The sequence below is a fragment of the Chinchilla lanigera genome, unplaced genomic scaffold (assembly GCF_000276665.1).
Source record: "Chinchilla lanigera isolate Chin_1 unplaced genomic scaffold, ChiLan1.0 scaffold00083, whole genome shotgun sequence".
NCBI lineage: Eukaryota > Metazoa > Chordata > Mammalia > Rodentia > Chinchillidae > Chinchilla > Chinchilla lanigera.
In genome coordinates, this window is record NW_004955484.1 from 8340016 (window position 1) to 8358481 (window position 18466).

An 18466-nucleotide genomic window follows, 5' to 3' on the forward strand; every position below is an offset into this window, starting at 1 on the left:
GAACTGGATGACTCTCCCTTCGCTCCCCGCGCCTTCCCATAGTGCCTCGCGACAGCCGCTATGGATGCCGGCAGGACTGCGGTGCTCCGGGTGAAGCGGAAGCGTAACGCAGAGCCCGCCGAGGCTCTGGTGTTGGCTTGCAAGCGTCTCCGAAGAGATGAGGTCGAGTCAGTTGCCGAGGAGACACCAAAGCGTCTGGACGGAGCGGCGGAGAATAATGTGTTTCAGTTGGTGGCCACCGTGCGCTCCCAGGTATTAGACGGGGATGCAGTCTGTACAGAAGGATGTTAAGGCTTTGCTGCGATTCCCTAAACCCCCGGGCCCCCTTACAGACCCTTCCAAACTCTTACTGACGTCCCCCCCTCTAGGAGGAGCCGATCCAGTCTCTCGTGCGGGCTGCCCTGCGCCCTTACCGGGACAGCCAGCAGCGTATTCGCCGCAATCTCCGCGCCACAGCCAGCGAGATCAGGAAAGAGGGCCGCTACCGGGTGGTCTCTGGCCGCCGAGCGGCGGGGACCTCCCGCAGCCTGGAGTACGCGCCAGGGACCTCAGAAGCTCCCGGGGACTCAGGCTTCCAGCTGTTGGACCTGGTACACGAGGAAGGTGACCCAGAGGCCGCCTCTACTGACTCCAGCAAAGTGAGTATCACTTTATGGGCACTGGGTGTCCCTGGACAATAGTCCCAGGAATGTATCTGATACCAGGACATGACTAAGAGGCTGCACTCGGTAACCTTAGGGATGGATAATTCATCCGGCCTGCTTGGCTCATTGTACTGATCTGGGTTTTCACTCTACCGTACATGTATCTACTAAGTGCCTCCTATGTGCTGGGTATTGTTTTTAAATTCTTTGGAGACAGCAGTGAGGACCAGCATTCCGGTAGAGAAGGGAAATATGAAACGAGTAAACTCAACGTCAGGTAGTGGTAAGGGCTGGTGAAGAAGGAGCAGGAAAAGAGCAGTGCCATTTCCACGAAAGTCTCATAGGAAAGAAGACATTTGAGTAGATTTGAAGAAGGTGAATGCCTGGGTATCAATCACTTGTTACTGTGATAGAATACCCAACACCAGCAAGTTAAAAGAGGAAAAGGTTATTTTGGCTCACAGTGCCTAGCGGTTTCAGTCCGTGGTCGGCGGGCTCCAAGGCAGGGTGGCTTGGCAGAGGGAAAACACCTCAAGGCCTGGTGGCAAGAAACAGGGACCAAGGGAGGAGGGAGGTACACCCTTCCCCTCCATGCACCACCTCCTCCCAACAGGCTTTACCTCCCGACATCACGTTTAGCCATGAACTCATCAGAGAATTAATCCACTGGTGAGTGTCACACCCCATGATCCAGTCACCTCCCCAAACCCTAACTTATGAGCATGTGAGGCTGTGGGGGAGGGATGCACCTAAATATAAACCATAACACTGGGGATATCATGGGGAGAGGCGAACAGTGGAGCAGAGGACCTGAAAGTGTAAAGACCTGAAGCCTATTTGGTTTGATGTTTGCAAGGTCAGCGTGCCTACAGTCCAGTGAGATGGGAGAGAGCAGTAAGGAGTTGAGTGGGAGGAGTGCTTGCTAGACTCTATAAGGTAATTTGTAAGGACATTGCCTTTCACCCTAATTGAGATGGGAGGATCACTGGAGCAAAGTAGATATAGAGCAGACAGGGAAGTTCATCAAGAGAGGTTACGGGACTAGTCCTGGGTACCATACCAAGTCTGAGGCAGATATACTTCTAGAATGCAGATCATCTCACACTTAATCCAGTGCCTTTCCTACTACATTACCTTCGCTAAGTTTGTTCTTCACTCACTTCCAAAACAGTCTACCACATGCAGTAAAACTACAGAAACAGAAAATTCTCAACATCAGATATGTTTCTCCTTGATAAACTTACAGATCCATCATTTTAATCATTCATAAAGTTTTAAGAATTTAATTTCAAAATAATGAGCAAACAGTATTTAATTATGGTGCTAGTATAACTAGATAGCAATCTGACCCTAATGTCTATAACCCAGGTCCCTAGGTATGCTGAGCAAGCACTGTACCACTGAGCCTCATTCCCAGCCCAGATTATAGATTTTTGGCGGGAGGGGTTGGGGCTTTTTGTTTTTTTGTCTTTTTGAGACAGGGTCTCCCTATGCAGTTCAGGCTGGCCTTGAGCTCACTTTGTAGCCCAGGCTGGCCTCAAACTCGCAACGATCCTCCTGCCTCACACTCTTGAGTGCTAGGATCATAGGTGTGCGCCACCATGCCCAGTCTCAGGTGATAGGTTTTTAAAAGTAAACCAGCATTCACTAGAGTCAAATCAGGTTAAACAGCTCACTCAATTTTATTTTTTAAAAAAGTAAACTGGATGAAGGGTATTAAGAGATTTTTTTTTCCCCAATAAAGCAATATATATGCTGAAAACATCAGAAATGTTTGCACAGAGTAATTATAAGTAAATATGGATTTAAAATTAAAGCAAGCTGGGTGTGGTGGCATATGCCTGTAATCCCAGCACTAAGACGCTGAGGCAGGAGGACTGTTGCAAGTTTGAGACCAGCCTGGGCTACAAAGTGAGCTCAAGACCAGCCTGAACTGCATAGTGAGACCCTGTCTCAAAAAAGACCAAATAAATAAATATCGTGAAAAAAAAATATTAAAGCATATTTGAGGTTTTATGTCTACTAGACTAGCAGGGAACAGGTAATTGATAGCACTATTGACAAGGGTATAACTTACAGACTATAGTAAAATAGCATGTCTATGTATTGGGAATTCTAAAAATAGTTTGTGGCCTATTTTAAAATATAAATTATTATGTTTGCATGTAAAAATAGTTTGTGGCCTATTTTAAAATATAAATTATTATGTATGGATTAAAATATCTAAAGAATTTCTTTGAATTAATGATTTTGGGGTGTTTTGGGAGACAGTGTCTCAGTATGTAGTCCTTGAACCCCCTGTGGAGCCCAGGCTAGCCTTGAATTCCCTCCTACTTCAGCTTCCAAGTACTGAGATGACAGGCATGTGCCACCACACCCAGCTTAAAATTATTTTTTTTTTTACACAATTTTAAATTAGTGATAATTCCATGTCACATTTTAGTGGGTTTCTCCTTCAATTGATCCTCACTTAAATTTTAAACAAATAAGCCAGGCATGGTGGCACTTACCAGTAAACCCAACTACTTGGAAGACTGAGGCAGAAGAATCACAAGTTTGAGGCCACCCTCAGCAACTTAGTGAGGTCCTATCTCAAAAAAACACCAAAAGAAAAAAATGAGGATGAAAAAAATAAGGATGTAGCTCAGTGATAGAGTGCTTGCCCAGCATGCATGTTAATCCTCACCAAAAATCCCTATGAGTTACACATACTTTTTTTTTCTTAAAGACAGAGTCTTGTTATGCAGTTCAGACTGGCCTTGAATTCACTACATAGCCCAGGCTAGCCTCAAACTTTCCTGCCTCAGCCTCCAGAGTGCTGGGATTACAGGTGTGCACCACCACATCTGGCCTTACACATATTTGTATCCCCATTTTCCAATGCAGGAAATGATACATTCCTTAAAATACTGTATATGGAAACTAAAAATATATAAAAAATCAATATATACAACTGGCCTATTAAAATTGATAACGCTAAGCCAGGCCTGCAATACAGGACCGTAATCTCAGCCCTCTGGGAGGAATCACAAGTTTGCATCCAGGCAGTTCTGCAACTTAGTGAGATGCTATCTCAAAATGACAAAGGGGGGATGAAAAGGGCTGAGGATACAGTTGGTACAAATGTTCAATCCCTAGTACTGCAAAAAATAAGTAAACAAAAATGAAATTGATAGCCCTGAAGATTGGAAAAGTACTGGTTTGTGTTTAACAGTAGGAAATGCTAAATGTAGTATAATCGATAATACAGGTAAGCATACAAACAACACTGACTTGTTCATTTTTGAAAGTAATATATATACGATAGGCGACTTGAAAACATACGGCAGCCTAGAAAGTAAAATGGGAGGATGAGGGGTTGGCTTAGTAGTAGATTGCTTGCCTGGCAAGCATGAAAGCCTTACTACTGCAAAAAAAAAGAAAATGGGGCAGCATCACTCAGTTTACTCCAGTCCAAAGTTATCTAGAGTAAAGCTGGTTTTTCTACTTGAGTATAAAATAATATTTGGTATTTTTCTGTATGTTAATCTTGTAAGTAACTTAGTGGCTGCAAAGCTGCGCAAAAACTTGTATCTCTATCTCTAGTTCTGTGACTTTGGAGCAAGGGAGACTCCTCCTTAGCCTGTAAATATCCGCATCAGTCTCCCTTACATGTCTCGGTGTGGAATGCTCCACATTTTCTCATGTGGTGTCCGGTTTAAGCTGCCGCCCTCCTGTAATGGACTTGTCCCCCTGGTTCCAAACTGACCTGTGCTTCCTAGGCCCTGGACACACCCTATAGGCAGTGAAGCACATTGTACCTGGGCCCTTCTCTCCTGGGACATTTCATTTTAAGCTGTTCTTTCTGGTAGAAATATTATAGGTGAGTCCAGTTTGTGATTAAAGCAAGATGTCAGTATAAGGCAAGTCAGATGATGACAGTAGTAGTCACCAGCACTTGCCTTTGGCCTCTGTGAGGCCCCACAAAATGCCAACCCATTTCAGGATCAGCCAATGGATTCCCAAGGGAAAAGCATCATATCAAAGAAACTCAGAGAAGACTTATAGAAGCAGGTTTGACCGAGCTTGAGAGCACGACTGGCCAGCTCATTTTGCTTCCCCTTCTCAGGCCAGTCTTCCCATAAGTCTGTCTCAGCCAAGCACAAAAGAACAGGATGCCTATTTTACAGGTTTCTATGTGAAAACAGGTAACATGTAGCTAGTTAAGATACTCGTGCTGGGGACATAGCTCAGCAGCACAAGTGCCTGCCTGGCAAGCGCAAGTTCCTAAATTCAATTCCCAGTATGAAAAAAAAAAGATATACTAGTAAGGCAAGAACCTAGGGGCCGGGGAGATAGCTCAGTGGCATAAGCGCCTGACTGACAAGTGCAAGGTCCTGAGTTCAATTCCCAGTACCAAAAAAAAAAGTCAAGAACCTAGAACACACCAGGGAGAGCTGTGGGCCTTCCTTCGCCCAGGTTTTGTTCCTTCTCTTGGAGTATCATGTTTTGAGTTGTGTGTATCATTTGTTTTCATTACAGACATCTGACCCAGATATGATCCTCTGCAATAATGTAGAGCTGATCCGTGAGTGGCTAACTATATCTGACGATGGACCGGGAGCTGGATGCGAGGAGAAACAGAAGCATGATGACTACGTGTATGACATTTACTGCTTGGAGACGGCCACTCCAGGGTGGACTGAGAACATCCTCTCTGTGCAGCCTTATACCCAGGAGTGGGAACTGGTAAGAGGGCCCATGAGGAGAAAAGGCGTATGACAGCCTAAGCTCTTTCGGGGTCTTTTGCCTCACCGGGCTCCACTCTTGAAAAAAATTTTAGTTCTTTTTTCTATTCAAAAGGATTGTATCTTTTTGGTTTGAGATAGGGTCTCCCTATGTAGTCCAGGCTGGCCTTAAACCTGAGATTCTCCTGCCTCAGCCTCCTGAGTGCTGGTATTCGGGTATGTGCCACCAAACCCAACTTACATTTTTATTACATCTTGAAAGGAGAAAACCCCTTGATGAAAGCTAACATCCTAAAGCCATTATTCTTAAATCCTAACATGATTAGTGAGAAGAATAGCACCTGTCACACTGACACTAGGAGAAAAGTACCTTATCCTGCACCTGCACTAGAACCATAACTTTGCAGTCAAGTGTCCATCACTGGACACTGCTTGCCCCCTACCTACTCCTGCTTTCCCTTCTCCCCTACTCTCAAGCTTTGGGCTGGACCTTTGGCGGCACCCATGTAATCACTCTCCCTTGTGGCTGCCCTTTAGGAATTTGAAGATTGCTGCCATTTGTATTAAGAGCTGTTGCTCCTCTCTACCCTGCATCTGGTGGCACTGGAGTGTGGTGTCTGAGCTGGCTCTGGATAGAGGCAGGCTACTATCACCCCTCACAGCATAAGACAATCAAGTTTCTTGTGTAGCAGAGCCAAACCAACTCCTAGCCTTCCTTTTCCACATGGTCCCTTTACCTGAATCTCCCCAAGCTGGTATGCAAACAGCTTCCCTCAAAGAGCATTTTGACTTAGATTCATGTTTGTGTTGACATGTGCAGGTGCATGATGATGAGCAACCAGAAGACGTGTACGAAGATGAAGACGATGAGAACAGTGAGAGCAACTGGCGCAATGAATACCCAGAAGAGGAGAGCAGCGATGAAGATGAAGATTCCAGAGGTGAGTGGCAGCCTCGATGGGAGGGACTGGTAGACCCAAGCCCAAGGTGACGGCATAATCAGTATGTCTGGCTCAGCTTGCTTCCCTTCTGTGGCACTGAGCAGTTTCCAGAGGAACTGCTGAGAATGTAATGTCAGTCGGGTGTGGGGTTCAGATCCTTAGTTCTGCCACTGCCTACCTGCATCTTATGCAGATGACTTTACTGAGCCTCATTTTCTTCCCAGAAAACTGGACAATACCGCACCAACTTCAGTGATTGGGATTAAGTAAAACACGTCGCCTTTTGTCCCTTTCCCTGCTTCCATCAAGACATTATGAGAGGGCCGGGGATATAACCCAGTGGCACAGCACCTGCCTGGCAAGTGTGAGGTCCTGAGTTTGAGTCCTGGTACCAAGAAAAAAAAAATTATTAGAGGCTCACTAGTAGGATGGGACTAGTTTTCATGAGTCGTTTATCTAACCTCCCAAGATTGCTACATTTTTAGCTGGTTTGTTTTTGTTTGAGATGGGGTCTCCCTGTGTAGTTCAGGTGGACCTTAAACTCAGTATATAGTCCAGGCTGGCCTCAAACTCACAGCGATCCTACTGCCTCAGCTTCCCAAGTGCTAGGATTACGGGCTTGTGCTACCATGCCTGGCCCAGCTGTTTTGAGGAAGATGCAGTATTGACATGGTACCTAGAAGAAGATGAAGGAAAGAACACAGTTTCTCTGGTGACTGCTACATTCCTCTAAGTGTAGCCAACAAAAATCACTTCCTGGTGTCTTATAATAAAGGAACAGTTACTCAGACAATGGAATAAAGTCCTATGGGGGAAGTAACAACACACCAATGTTAACTTTGTTTAGATGCTAGAAATGTAATTATTTTAAAAAAAGAAAGAAGTGCTGTATTCCAAAGGTTCTTTATTAAGCAAGTATTTTTAAATGGAGAACAAAAAAAATAAATAGACGTTTTTGAGAAGGGAAGGGGCTCTTTGGTAGCCTATAAAATCATATAGTGAGAGTCCATTGCTGTTATCTTCTAGGTTCTGATGAATACGACAGCTTGAGTGAAGAAGAAAGAGGCAGCAGGCAACAGATTTGGCACAAGTACCCTCTGCATGTACAGAAGGAGTTTGGCTATGATAACCTGGATTCAGACTGATGGTCTTATACTACCCATGCGCAGACCCAAGAGGGCTCTGTGCTTAGGATTAACTGGCCTGGTGACGTGCTCCCAGGATTCCTAGCTGAAGAGATGGAAGGAAAAAGCATTCTGAGCAGTACCATCCCAGCACGTGGAAAACTTAAGCTAATAGAGTAAGTCTTTTCCACGCATAGTAGGGCCCCTTGGTGTCAATCAGAACTGGCTGTAGTCTGGGAAAAAAATTCTCTAAAATGGAAAGTTCCTCTCACTTCCTCCACAAGGCATTGTTCCTGGCACTCTAGTTCTGTGGCAAAGCCAAAAGGGGAAGAGAGGTTTCAGTTTCATCAGCAGTAAGATTCTACTTTACCTTACTACCTGACTGCCTGCCACCAGTAAAAGCCTCTTCTCCTTGATAGTGGGCACCTGGAAGGGTTAGTGGGTGCCCTGCAGCAGCAGTCTAGATAGTAACAGCTTTTAGGGCAGGAAGGAAAATCTGAGCTGTGATGTTAATAGCTATCTTGCCTCCTGGCCTGTTACTCTGATAACAGTATAAAGATTCCTGTCATCTTTTGGCAATGGTGCCAAGAAATAGTACGCATGAATGTGTTACTCTGTTTAATAAAACTCCTTTTGAAAAAAAAAAAAACAAAAAAAACAAAAAAAAAACCAAAAAAAAAAAAAAAACCAAAAAAAAACTCCTTTTGAACATTGAAACGAATGATTTCTTTAGAACATTTGTTTTTTTGAGACAGGGTCTTGCTATGTAGTTCAGGCTGGCCTTTAACTCACTATGTAGCCCAGGCTGGCCTCCAACTCATGCTGATCCTTTTGCCTCAGCCTCCTGAATGCTGGGATTGCAGGCACATGCCATTGTGCCCAGCTCAAAACCTTTAAATCTGAGTCTTAGGTGTTTTTCTTCTATACTTTCACCCCACAAAAAAGAAGGGCAGTTAGTGTGGCAAAAGTTTCAGAATTAACCTTAGTAAGGACTTAAGGGAAGGAAAAGAAAGCACATCCTGAACTTGGGTTTCTATTTAAAACTGTTTACTGTTCATAGCACTCAACAAAATTAAATTATAATCATCCCTCGGTGTCAATGGGTGATTGGTTCCAGAACCTCCTGTGAATACCAAAACCCACAGATTCTCAAGTCCCTTGTATAAAATGTATTTTCACATAACCCTTGCACATTCTGTATATATTTTGTCATCTCCAGATTACTTATAAAACCTAATATGATGTAAATGTTATGCAATTGTTATATATGTATTGTTTGGGGAATAATGGCAAGAAAAAAAATAAACCTGTACATGTGCAATACAGATGCAGTTTTTACCCCAAATATTTTGCATCCACAGCTGTTTCACTATAGGAATGCAGTCCTTAGGTATGGAGGGTGGACTATACTATCAACAGAACTAGTTTTGTTACCAGAATTTCTATCTCTTTAGTCAGTTAATTCTTTCCCTATTCCTTCCCAAACCCTAGCTGTCCTGTGAGTTACCATTTGTTTTTCTAAAATTGTCCCACAGAACTTTCTGCAGGGATTTGTTTTATATCTACACTGTGCAGTAGTAGCCATTAGCTATATGGAGTTATCACTTGCAATCTGATTATACCACTATAAAACAGTAATTTATTGCTGTTGTTGTTGAGACAGGGTCCCTGTCCAGGCATTGAACTCACTATGTAGCCCAGGCTAGCCTTGAACTTGTACTCCTGCCTCAGCGCCCCCCCTCCTCATCCCCACAGTGCTGGAATTATAGGCATGTTCCACCACATCCAGCTTTTATTCCATTGTAGTTCAGCTCCATGTGGCTAGTAGCTCCTGGCAACACAGAACCTTTGAGGTATGCTCTTTCCTTGTAAGAATTTGTCTCCTAACTATCACATGAGAAAATGAATTACACAGGAAGGTGCCTTCTTCCCACCTCCTTAAAATTTCCTACTACTCTTATCTTACCTCCACTCATTCTTTCATTTTATCTCCATTTTGTAAGCCTTTATCTGCATTAGTTCCTGTCTGCATGGAGTTATTAGCCAAATTCTAAGTATCTACAAAGGTACAATTCAGTATTACAAGTAATAGGCAACAACTTAATGCCTGATACTAGTCATAGTAGTCTCATTTTTGTAGGTATAGAAACCAAAGATTAAAAACCACTCCAACATTGTAAATGTGCTCACCGCTATTTATATGTTCATTAGTTTTGTGAACATTAAAGGGCTGACAACTTTACAAACTGCCCAGCACAAAAGGGTACAAACTGTACCATAGCAAAAGGGATTAACACACCAGGAGGACTTAAGGAGACAAAGACTTGGTGGGAATTAATTCTGCTGTAAAGCTTGAGTGCTTTAGATGTCTGGCTTTCCTCCCACCAAAGGGTTCATGGGAGAAGTTTAGCCAGCCCAGAGGCAAAGAATGCTGTTCCCATCCAGTAACAGGAGCTGACAAGGCTCACTAGGCAAGTACTGGGCACCTGTTGTGAAGCCTTTGTTTTTCCTATCATTGAAGCCACTGGGGGGCAGCAAATTCCTGAGATTAGCTGGTTATTAGGAGAATGCTACAGCCAGGGCCAGGGATTCTCAAAACCAACACATTCTGCTTTGAAGATTAGCTCCAGAAGAGCCCTGGGGTAGGTGCCAACTTGGCTCAGAAAGGAATCATGTTTATATAGTTTAAGCAAGTCAGCCTTTGCATAAGACTACTTGTCATCAGGCAAGAATTTGCTACATAAATCCCAAACCCATGATAGTAGGAATGTCCCTCTTAAGTTCTCACAGATGCACACCCTGAACCAAAGAAAATTGTGATCATGTTCCCCTAAATCTTTACTGAGCAAATACATGTCCAGAGTTGCTCCCTTATCTGTGACCCTTATCTTCCACTCTGGTGAAGAATGGTCAGATGAGATTGCTTCATAGTTCTTGTCTTTACTGTTGACCAATTCTAAAACCTTAGGACAAGTTGTCCAAGGAGTATGCTAGGCCAGCAGGTTCTTCTAGGCCCAAGATGAACTAACTGTTGTACAAGCCAGCGCAGCCATCCTGCCCATGAAAGAAAGATCCATGTAGGCCAAACTTGTTGCTCTGGCCTGACCTGATGGCCTAGCTTGAGCACCAAAAGTAGTTGCTTCCACTCTTACAGTCAGTCGGCTGAGCGTCCAAATTGAGGTTGAAGCAGCCTTTCTCCTGGAGTCTTCACTGATGACCACAGGGAGAACACAGAAGTCCGACAAGTACCAAGCTCTTCCTGAGACTATAGCCCCACCAGGCCTCTGGCAAGGGAAGGCCAGCAGAAGAGGAGTACACTACTCCCATAATTTAGAATAGCTAGGAGTGTAAACAAAGCCTGGTACCCGGGACAGAAGAGAGGATACAGCCTGGCATGGGTTTTTCAGAAAAGAAAATACTTCCAGCACCAGGGTGGGCTTGGGTCTGCACAGCAGTCCCTCACACCTGCCCGTACAGAGAGGAACAAGTATTTGATGACTTGGGTTGGTAAGATGCTCTTCAATTCACTGACAGCTGCTAGATTTCAGGCGAGCCACCTGAGTTCCAGAACATTATAGTGCTCAGTGTTCATACCAAAAACTCAGAGATTTACTATCAACTAGAACAAAGACCTAATGTCTCAATAAAATAAAGGATTATCTTTCAAAATAGTGTTACTAGATTTCTGACTCATAAATTTGTTCATCTGTCCTTGCTGGACCTGAGTCGGGTGCTAGTAACATGTTGATCTATATATACTAATGATGTAACAGGTATATGATTTTTTTAAAAATTCTTCAAGTTCAGCTTTGCAGGCAAAACTCAACATATTATGAGAAATTCAGTGTAAAATCTGTTGTCAAAATCATGTCTGGAGCCAGAAAGACTCAGTTTTAGGTACTTTGAATTTTTAACTATAACCTATTGCACTGAACACTAATCTTTTGCAGAACTAGTGTTCCACATTAACAAATAATGGAATATAGGAGTTTGAATTTGGTGGCAGCCATAGCATGCCCAGAGCTGCTGCTTCTCAGCTGGAGCAGCAAGGTTTTTCCCAGCCTATTTCAGGGCCATGGCCTCCACTGAAGCACCAAGGTTCCAGCTAGAAAGGGTGCGGTTGGGTGGCCAAGACCAACTTGTTATGGAGCCAGAAGCTTTCCTTCTTTCTTAAAGACTATAAGCACAAAAACGATCCAAGCAAATTCAGTCAGGCAGGCAGGACCTCCTCAACAAGGTGGACAATCTGTACACAATGAGATCCTACACCTCTCTGAGCGTAGGGACCCACAAACGAGAGGTCAACCTTGACAAGAGGGACCTTCAGTGGGCACTGTTGAGACCCTGAAACAATTTCCTCCTGTTGTGCATACCACTGGAGTGTAAAGTTCCAAGACAGGCATTCCTCTTGCAGAATTCAGGAAATGGGACAAACACCTCCTATATTGGTTAATACAGCTTTGCTGTCCATCCTCCATAAAAAACAAACAAAGGTATACAACCCTGTCTCCAGGGAAGAATTTGAGCCAGTGAAAGAAACAGCAGCATTGTAAGTCAGGTGGGTGGATCTGATCAGAGGAAAACGTCCCAAAAAGTAGTTCCTATGTAGACTCCTGGTTTAAACTTCAAACTGTGAACCACCAGCCACAGTCATCAGCCTAGCAGTGCAACTTACCAAGTATTTGTCAGGACTGCCCCTATCCACCAGGAGAAAGACTAACATTCCCCTGCTCTGCAACCTGCCCTCCATCCTGAGCTCCCCACCTTCACGCTGGCCCCAACCCTGAGTATTCTCCCAGAGCTTACCAACAAGTGAGCACTGGCCCTGACCCCCTTACAGAATGAGTCAACAAGCTCCTTTAATTCAGGTATCTGGACTTCGATGGTTGACCCACAAGTAGCCAGCCTTCCGGATCTTGGAGGATGTTACCTCTGGCCTCTAGTCAGTTTTCCTCTCAAGCTTTCTGTCTTCGGTTACATCTAGCTCAGTCAGGACGCAAAAGCAAAGCTGTTGGGTGACTCTGGTGATAGTAGCTAAATGAAAATAGAGAAGCACAGGACATAGCAAGAACATTTAGCAGCTGTCCCAACCTGAACACAGAAGGCTGAAAGCACATCTGTGGCTCCCTCCCCACCTGTGTCTTGGACATCCTGAGCCTGGCTTTGCCCCTTGTTCCCAACAAGCCTCACTGTCCTCCACTCCATCCCCAGATAGTGTCTGAGGTGGGACTGCTCGTCTTCCCAGGTGGCTTACTCTGTCAAGAGCTTTGACTCCAACACTGGACACAAAAATTAGAACTAAAGTGATCGTGTAAAGATCAAAAGTCTGGTGGGGCAGCCAGGTCTCATCCTCCAGAAAATCATGAGTAGGGCAAAGAAAGTTGTTAGCCTCTGTGGGTACACAACCAGGGAGTGCCAGGGCAAGGAGAAGCTCACCCAGGACTTTCCGAACAAAGAGCGGCCTCCGGGACTCTGGCAGGTAAACACCCAGGAAGTAGACAGGAACCCCAGAGAGAGCGATTCCAATGCCAATGAGAGAATCGATGGTATTGCTGAAGAGAGGCACAATCACCAGAAACATGGAGCATATGCAGAACACGATGGGGAAAAAGAGGCTCAGCTGAAATGAGGAGGAGTGAAATATTAAGTAGGGCGGGGTGAAAGAACCGCATGGGCAGGAAGACCCCTTGGGGAGAGGACCCACCCCTCCTACTCTGCACAGAACCACTAACCTTGAGAGGCCGGGACCGCTCGGGCTCCTTCCAGCGGAGGTAGAGCTGTCCGACAACAGAGAGGCCCACAAAGAACCAGTAGCTGAAGCTGAAGTAGTTGATGAGCAGGAAAACATCCTCCACAATGAGGTAGATGAGCATCATTGTGCACTGTCAGGGAGGAGTGGAGTGCAGAGGAGAAGAAAGCGCTGGTACCTGCAGCCCACCCAAAGAGACTTCGCCAGCCAGCAGTCTGTCAGATCTGACCTGGCTTCAGATTACCACAGGTTTCTGGTGAGCCTGGGCGGCGGGTAGGTCCATCCCTCACATTAACCCTCAAGTCAGCATCTCTCCCTCTTCTACAATCATTGCTTCCCTCCTTGTTGCAAATACTTCCATAACAAAGCAGACTCCTCTCCCCTTCTGATGGCAAACAGGGCCACCCTCCCTCCATGCACCAACCTGGGCATGAATCATACCGTGTGCCCCAGGGCGTGCTTAGACCTGGCATGCAAATGGAGGGAATTCCTCCACAGCCATCCCATCATCAGGGCTTTAGATACTCGGAACAGCAGAATGGGTCCATACCCATTGTGGAGAAAGGTTATGGCAGAACTTGCCCTGGTGGGGGGAGTATGAGGAAGCGGGGAATCCTAGAGGACAGAGGTCAGCGACGGCAGTGCTGGGACAAGGATAGGTTTGTTTAAACTTTAAGAACAGAATTCCTATCTTTCCCCCAAATTATCAACAAAGGATTTGAAACAAAAAGTCCGTTCTGCAGAGACAAGGGAAAAGTGGGCTGTGAATGTGTCCTGCTAGTAGAGTGCTTCCCTAGGTGTGAGGACCTAGGTTTGCTCCCTAGCACCATTAAAAAAAACACAATGAACTATTTTTCATAGTAGAGCCTTTCTTTCATAGTAGAGCCTGTTACAGTACAAATGAGAAGCCCTGCCCAGACCTCCCCCAGAAGCGCTTACATTGAACAGTAAAGCAGGGATGGGTGTAAAACGTTTGACATGGATCATGGACAGAAGGTCTGGGAGATGGCCCTCGCGGGAGCCCACAAAAAACAACCTGGAAAGATAAGCAATGTGTCAGCAGAGTTCCTGTACTCAGCCACTTAGCCACGCTCCTCACTCAGACAAATTACACTCAGAATCCCAGGGAAAAAGCAGAGGACAGTCTCTCAGGCTCTGTGCATGCCCAGCCTACTACTCACATTACAGATAGCGCAACCCTCTTCTGGGTGGCAGGTACCAGGCCACTACCCGGGAATGCCCTGCCCTACTGTCATCCACTGACACCCTAAGCTCTAACTGATGGAATTCACCACCCTCCACTTTCCCACTTCTCTCAGCTACAGATACTTACCAACATCCCACAAATGCCAAATGCTGCCATCACTCACTGGCATCCCAATCCGTCTCACTAAGGGTATGTCCACTCTGACATCCCACAAATTCACAGTAACGTTATTCGCACTAACACAGAAGGTCCTTCAGAGGCTAGGGTGTAGCTCAGTAGAAGAGCAGTTGCCTATCAGTGCAAGGGCTTGTGTTTCAATCCCCAGAATGAGAGAAAGAAGAAAGGAAGGGAAGGGAAAAGACAAGGAAGAAAGGAGAGAAGCAGGGAGGGAAAGAAAGGGCAGCCATATTTCTATTTTGCTTTTTTTTTTTTGTTCTGAGACAGGGTCTCACTGTTATTCAGGCTGGCCTTGAACTCACGGTATCCTCCTGCCTCAGCCTCAGAGTGCTAGGATTACAGGTGTGCCCTACCACTTGAGAAGAAGAGAGGGAAGGGGACAGGAGGGGAGAGAAGAAACCTTCTTCGAAAGTATTGGATGTCACCAGGCACAATAGTGCACACTTGTAATCCCAGCACTCAGGAGGCTGAGGCAGGAGGACTGCCATAACTTCAAGGCCATCCTAGACTACACAGTTAGTTCAAGGCCAGCTTGAACTACATAGCAAGACCCTGTGTCAAAAAACGAAACCAGGGGCTGGGGATTTAGCTCAGCGGCAAAAGCGCCTGCCTGGCAAGCGCAAGGTCGTGAGTTCGGTTCCCGGTACCAGAGAAAAACCAAAAAAAAAAAAAAAAAAACGAAACCAAACCAAAAGGTATGAGATGTCACAGAAAACATGTCACTAGTTTCAGAGAGAAAATGTGGTATTTCTTCTTCAATGGTCTAGTAGGCTAAGGATTAAAACCAGGCTAAGGAGAAAGTACCCTAATAGTGTTTTTCAAGTAATAAAGGCTAAGGCATAACAAAATTAAAGAAAGTTAAAATGTAGAGTACTCTCTCAAGAAGTGCACCCAGAAGAGGGGCATGTAGTGTCACAGTACAGCACGTGCTTAGCATGTGCAAAGCCCTGGGTTCCATCCCCAGCACCAGACAAACACTAAGTGAATCCAGTACGAGGAAAAGGGGAGGTGTGACTTCTTTGCATGGAAACAAGAGAAGCTTGAGGAGAGCTGACTTCAAGTGAACATCCAAAGAGAAGGGCCAAATGACGCACAGTGGTGAGGAACAGGGCAAGTGCTGAACCCCTGTAAAGGCGGACCTGCTCCTTGCTCCCAACAACAGGACGGGCAGGTCCTCTTGTAAACAGGTCTTTGCACAGACAGGGCAGCAGGAGCCTACTTTTCAGCCTCGGTGTTTTCTGTGAAGTGCGGGACTAAGTCATCCTACTCACAAGCTGTCATCTCCCTCCTTTCTATCCTTTACAATCTGTGTTCATGTGCTCACAGAAAGGCAAGCACATGCGCACGCATGCGCACACACACACACACACACACACACACACACACACACAGTCACACTTGCCTACCTATGCGAGGGAGAAGGGAAGAGAGAAGCTCTTATGCCTGGAGCTCCAGAGAATTAAATATCTCAGTCTATTATCAGTAAAGCAGAGGTACAGTACCTTGATGAGGCGAAGATAGATGCGTTGAGGCCCCCAAAGCAAGACAGGGCAACAGCAATGGGGATGATCCAGCTGAACATCCCAAACGTCTGGTCAGCAAATGTCTGGGGGCAGAGCACAGAATGCAGTCCACCAGGTCTCGCTTTGTAGTGCAGGATAGACTTGAATTCACTATTTAGCTTAGACTGGCCTTAAACTCGAAGCACTCCTCCTGCCTCAGCCTACTGAGTACTGGGATTACAGGCACGTGCCACCACGCTCTGCAGGACAAGGATTTCTAATCTTCCCACATCTATACTCTTAGGGCAAACACAGGCACTACTGCGGAGCCCACCCCCTGACCCAGACCCATCCCCTTGTCCTCCAGAGTTGCACTGGCTGCAGAGAGAGACTGGGCTATTCAATGGGGCTAAGTATCATGAGATGATGCCCAAATGAGGATCCCAAGAGACTCACCACAGCTACTGCGTCGCTGTTAAGGACATCTGAAATGCTCATCACTGAGTAATAGGCCACGTTGGTCAGGATGTAGATTAGCGTCACAATTGGCATAGAGATCCCAATAGCCAAGGGCAGATTTCTGTCAGGACAAGTAACAAAGGACTACCTGGAATCAACCTCTCCTGGGATCACAGTTCATCAAGTCCCCATTGGAATTTTCCTAACATTTAACAGTTCACTGGCCTCCAGGTCTTTCACACAAGATCGGCATGCACTTGTAGCCTAGGGTAGGTCCACATCACATGCCCCTGGGTTCTTTCCACTAAAGGAGACAGAGAGCTTCCTCTGTGAAGATGGCTCATAACCAGTATTTAATTCTTGCCACAGTAGGGCCAATGAGTCCCACTGGGTTTCATAATCCTCCTGCATCTATGACATCAAGACAAATGTAAAGATCTTTGGGATCTAGAGGCCAGGCTGGGGACCCAGCTGGCCGGAAGCAGCTCTGGTTCCACAGGGTATAGTCTCAGGACCACAGTACGAGTCCTGCACCTCAGCCCCAGCTGGATCTGCTGCTGCTCACGGAAGACCCTGCCTCTAGGAAAGAGCCTGAGGACCCTCCACTGGGAACATGAGGGGAAAGCCAAGGCTTTCCCATCCGTCCTCACTCCCACCCTAGCCCCCACCCCTCCTAACTGGAGAAGGGGGAGTAGGGAGAAAAATGGGGTGAGAGGCCGAGGGAGGAGGTGTCGGGGCGAATGTGCCCACTACCAGCAGGAGTTCCAGCCAAGGTAGGGAATGGGAGTGTGATCTCGCCTTTACCTTTCTGGGTTTTCGATTTCTTCTGTTACAAAATTAAGGGTGTCCCAACCTGAATATGAGAAGAGGGCAGAGTACAGGGAAAGAGAGAGGTTTCCCACATTCCAGAAGGAACCCTCAAAGGCGCCTTGAAAGTGTTCAGAGTGTCCTGTGGGGGCAAAATTAGGTGGGGGTTCAAGGAGAAGGACGAAAAAAAAAAAAAAGGAGAAGGATGAGGTCAAAGGAGAAGAGGGGAAGACAGAAAAGTAGAAGAGGAAAGAAGATAAGGAGGGGCAAGAAAAGAAAGAAAAAAAATAGGGCAAAGGGAAGAGAAAAAAAAAGTCATTTAATACCAAAACAACAACCATCATCAACTCTTTGCACCTCAGCCCTCCCCGCCATTCCCTCAGGAATGCTAACTGGCTTTAGGGAAACTAGATCACAGCAGAAAAACAAATGCATTCCTGGCTGCCCTCAGATGTGACAACACTTCTTCCTGCAAGTGACCTCACAGCAGGCCACAGCTTTTCTACCTTTTTTCCCCCTGGTACTGGGGATTAAACTCAGGGCCTTCTCACAGAGCTACAGCCCTAACCTTGTCTATCTACTTAGAGAAAAGGTTTCACTAAGTTGCCCAGATTGGACTCAAACTTGGGATCCTGCTGCTCCTCCCTCCCACAGTGCTGGGATTACAGGTCTAAGCCACCACACCCAGCTTCCACCTGTTTTTTGTAACACCACAAGCTGTTACACATAAAGGATTCATTTGCCATTAACAATCAGGCTTTCCTGCAGAAAGTCGTGACCCACCTCACTGCACCTTTCGTCACTTAGGTTTATCAGTCTCATGAAGAGGACTCCGCTGCTTTACTTGCAGCAGTTGTGGGTGCATGGGGCAGGAAACTGTAAACTACAGAAGAATTGAGGTTTTCCTATCTCTCACTGGGCTACCTTGATCCTCCACAAAAACCAAGGCACCTGTCATTCTCCTTAGAGGACTCTGGAGACTGCAGACCTGAAACCCATGGGGCAGCACCTAGCTTCTGGACGCACTGGGGGTTTCTGTTTGTTTGTTTAAGGAACAGGAGGTACTAGGGAACTGGATCCAGGGCCTTCACACTGAACTACATCCACAGCCCTTTTTTATTTTTTTATT

General features: G+C 45.9%; 3 protein-coding genes across 11 annotated transcripts in view; 1 reads left to right on the forward strand and 2 right to left on the reverse strand.

The window, feature by feature from the left end:
- Prmt7 (protein arginine methyltransferase 7) overlaps window positions 1-12450 on the reverse strand; it is a 53039-nt gene extending 40589 nt beyond the window's left edge. The window contains exon 1 of the mRNA XM_013503917.1: window positions 12367-12450. The gene's annotated coding sequence lies outside the window, so the exon portion shown is untranslated. The remainder of the gene's footprint in view (window positions 1-12366) is intronic.
- Slc7a6 (solute carrier family 7 (amino acid transporter light chain, y+L system), member 6) overlaps window positions 1-18466 on the reverse strand; it is a 48307-nt gene that overhangs the window by 4508 nt on the left and 25333 nt on the right. For 4 of the 9 annotated variants that reach the window (XM_013503925.1, XM_013503923.1, XM_013503927.1 and 1 more), the window contains exons 4-10: window positions 17335-17479; window positions 16528-16651; window positions 16072-16175; window positions 14125-14221; window positions 13169-13318; window positions 12873-13056; window positions 9607-12470 (exon numbers count right to left, since the gene is read on the reverse strand). In XM_013503925.1, coding sequence (XP_013359379.1) covers window positions 12376-12470; window positions 12873-13056; window positions 13169-13318; window positions 14125-14221; window positions 16072-16175; window positions 16528-16651; window positions 17335-17479 — 899 coding nt within the window. In that variant the 3' untranslated portion in view covers window positions 9607-12375. Of the gene's footprint in view, window positions 1-253; window positions 273-9606; window positions 12471-12872; window positions 13057-13168; window positions 13319-14124; window positions 14222-16071; window positions 16176-16527; window positions 16652-17334; window positions 17480-18466 lie in introns of those variants that run through there. The other 5 variants (XM_013503924.1, XM_013503921.1, XM_005403582.2 and 2 more) reach the window with 4 other exon arrangements.
- Slc7a6os (solute carrier family 7, member 6 opposite strand) lies at window positions 44-8761 on the forward strand. The gene is made up of 5 exons (XM_005403583.2): window positions 44-252; window positions 369-638; window positions 5166-5372; window positions 6192-6312; window positions 7339-8761. The coding sequence occupies exons 1-5, from the start codon at window positions 61-63 to the stop codon at window positions 7455-7457; spliced, it is 909 nt and encodes a 302-aa protein (XP_005403640.1). The 5' UTR covers window positions 44-60; the 3' UTR covers window positions 7458-8761.

Coding starts and splice junctions, on each gene's coding strand:
- Slc7a6os (XM_005403583.2), top strand. CDS start 61: ATGGATGCCGGCAGGACTGCGGTGCTCCGGGTGAAGCGGAAGCGTAAC. Junction 639..5,165: donor CCTCTACTGACTCCAGCAAA/GTGAGTATCACT, acceptor TTTTCATTACAG/ACATCTGACCCAGATATGAT. Junction 5,373..6,191: donor ATACCCAGGAGTGGGAACTG/GTAAGAGGGCCC, acceptor TGACATGTGCAG/GTGCATGATGATGAGCAACC.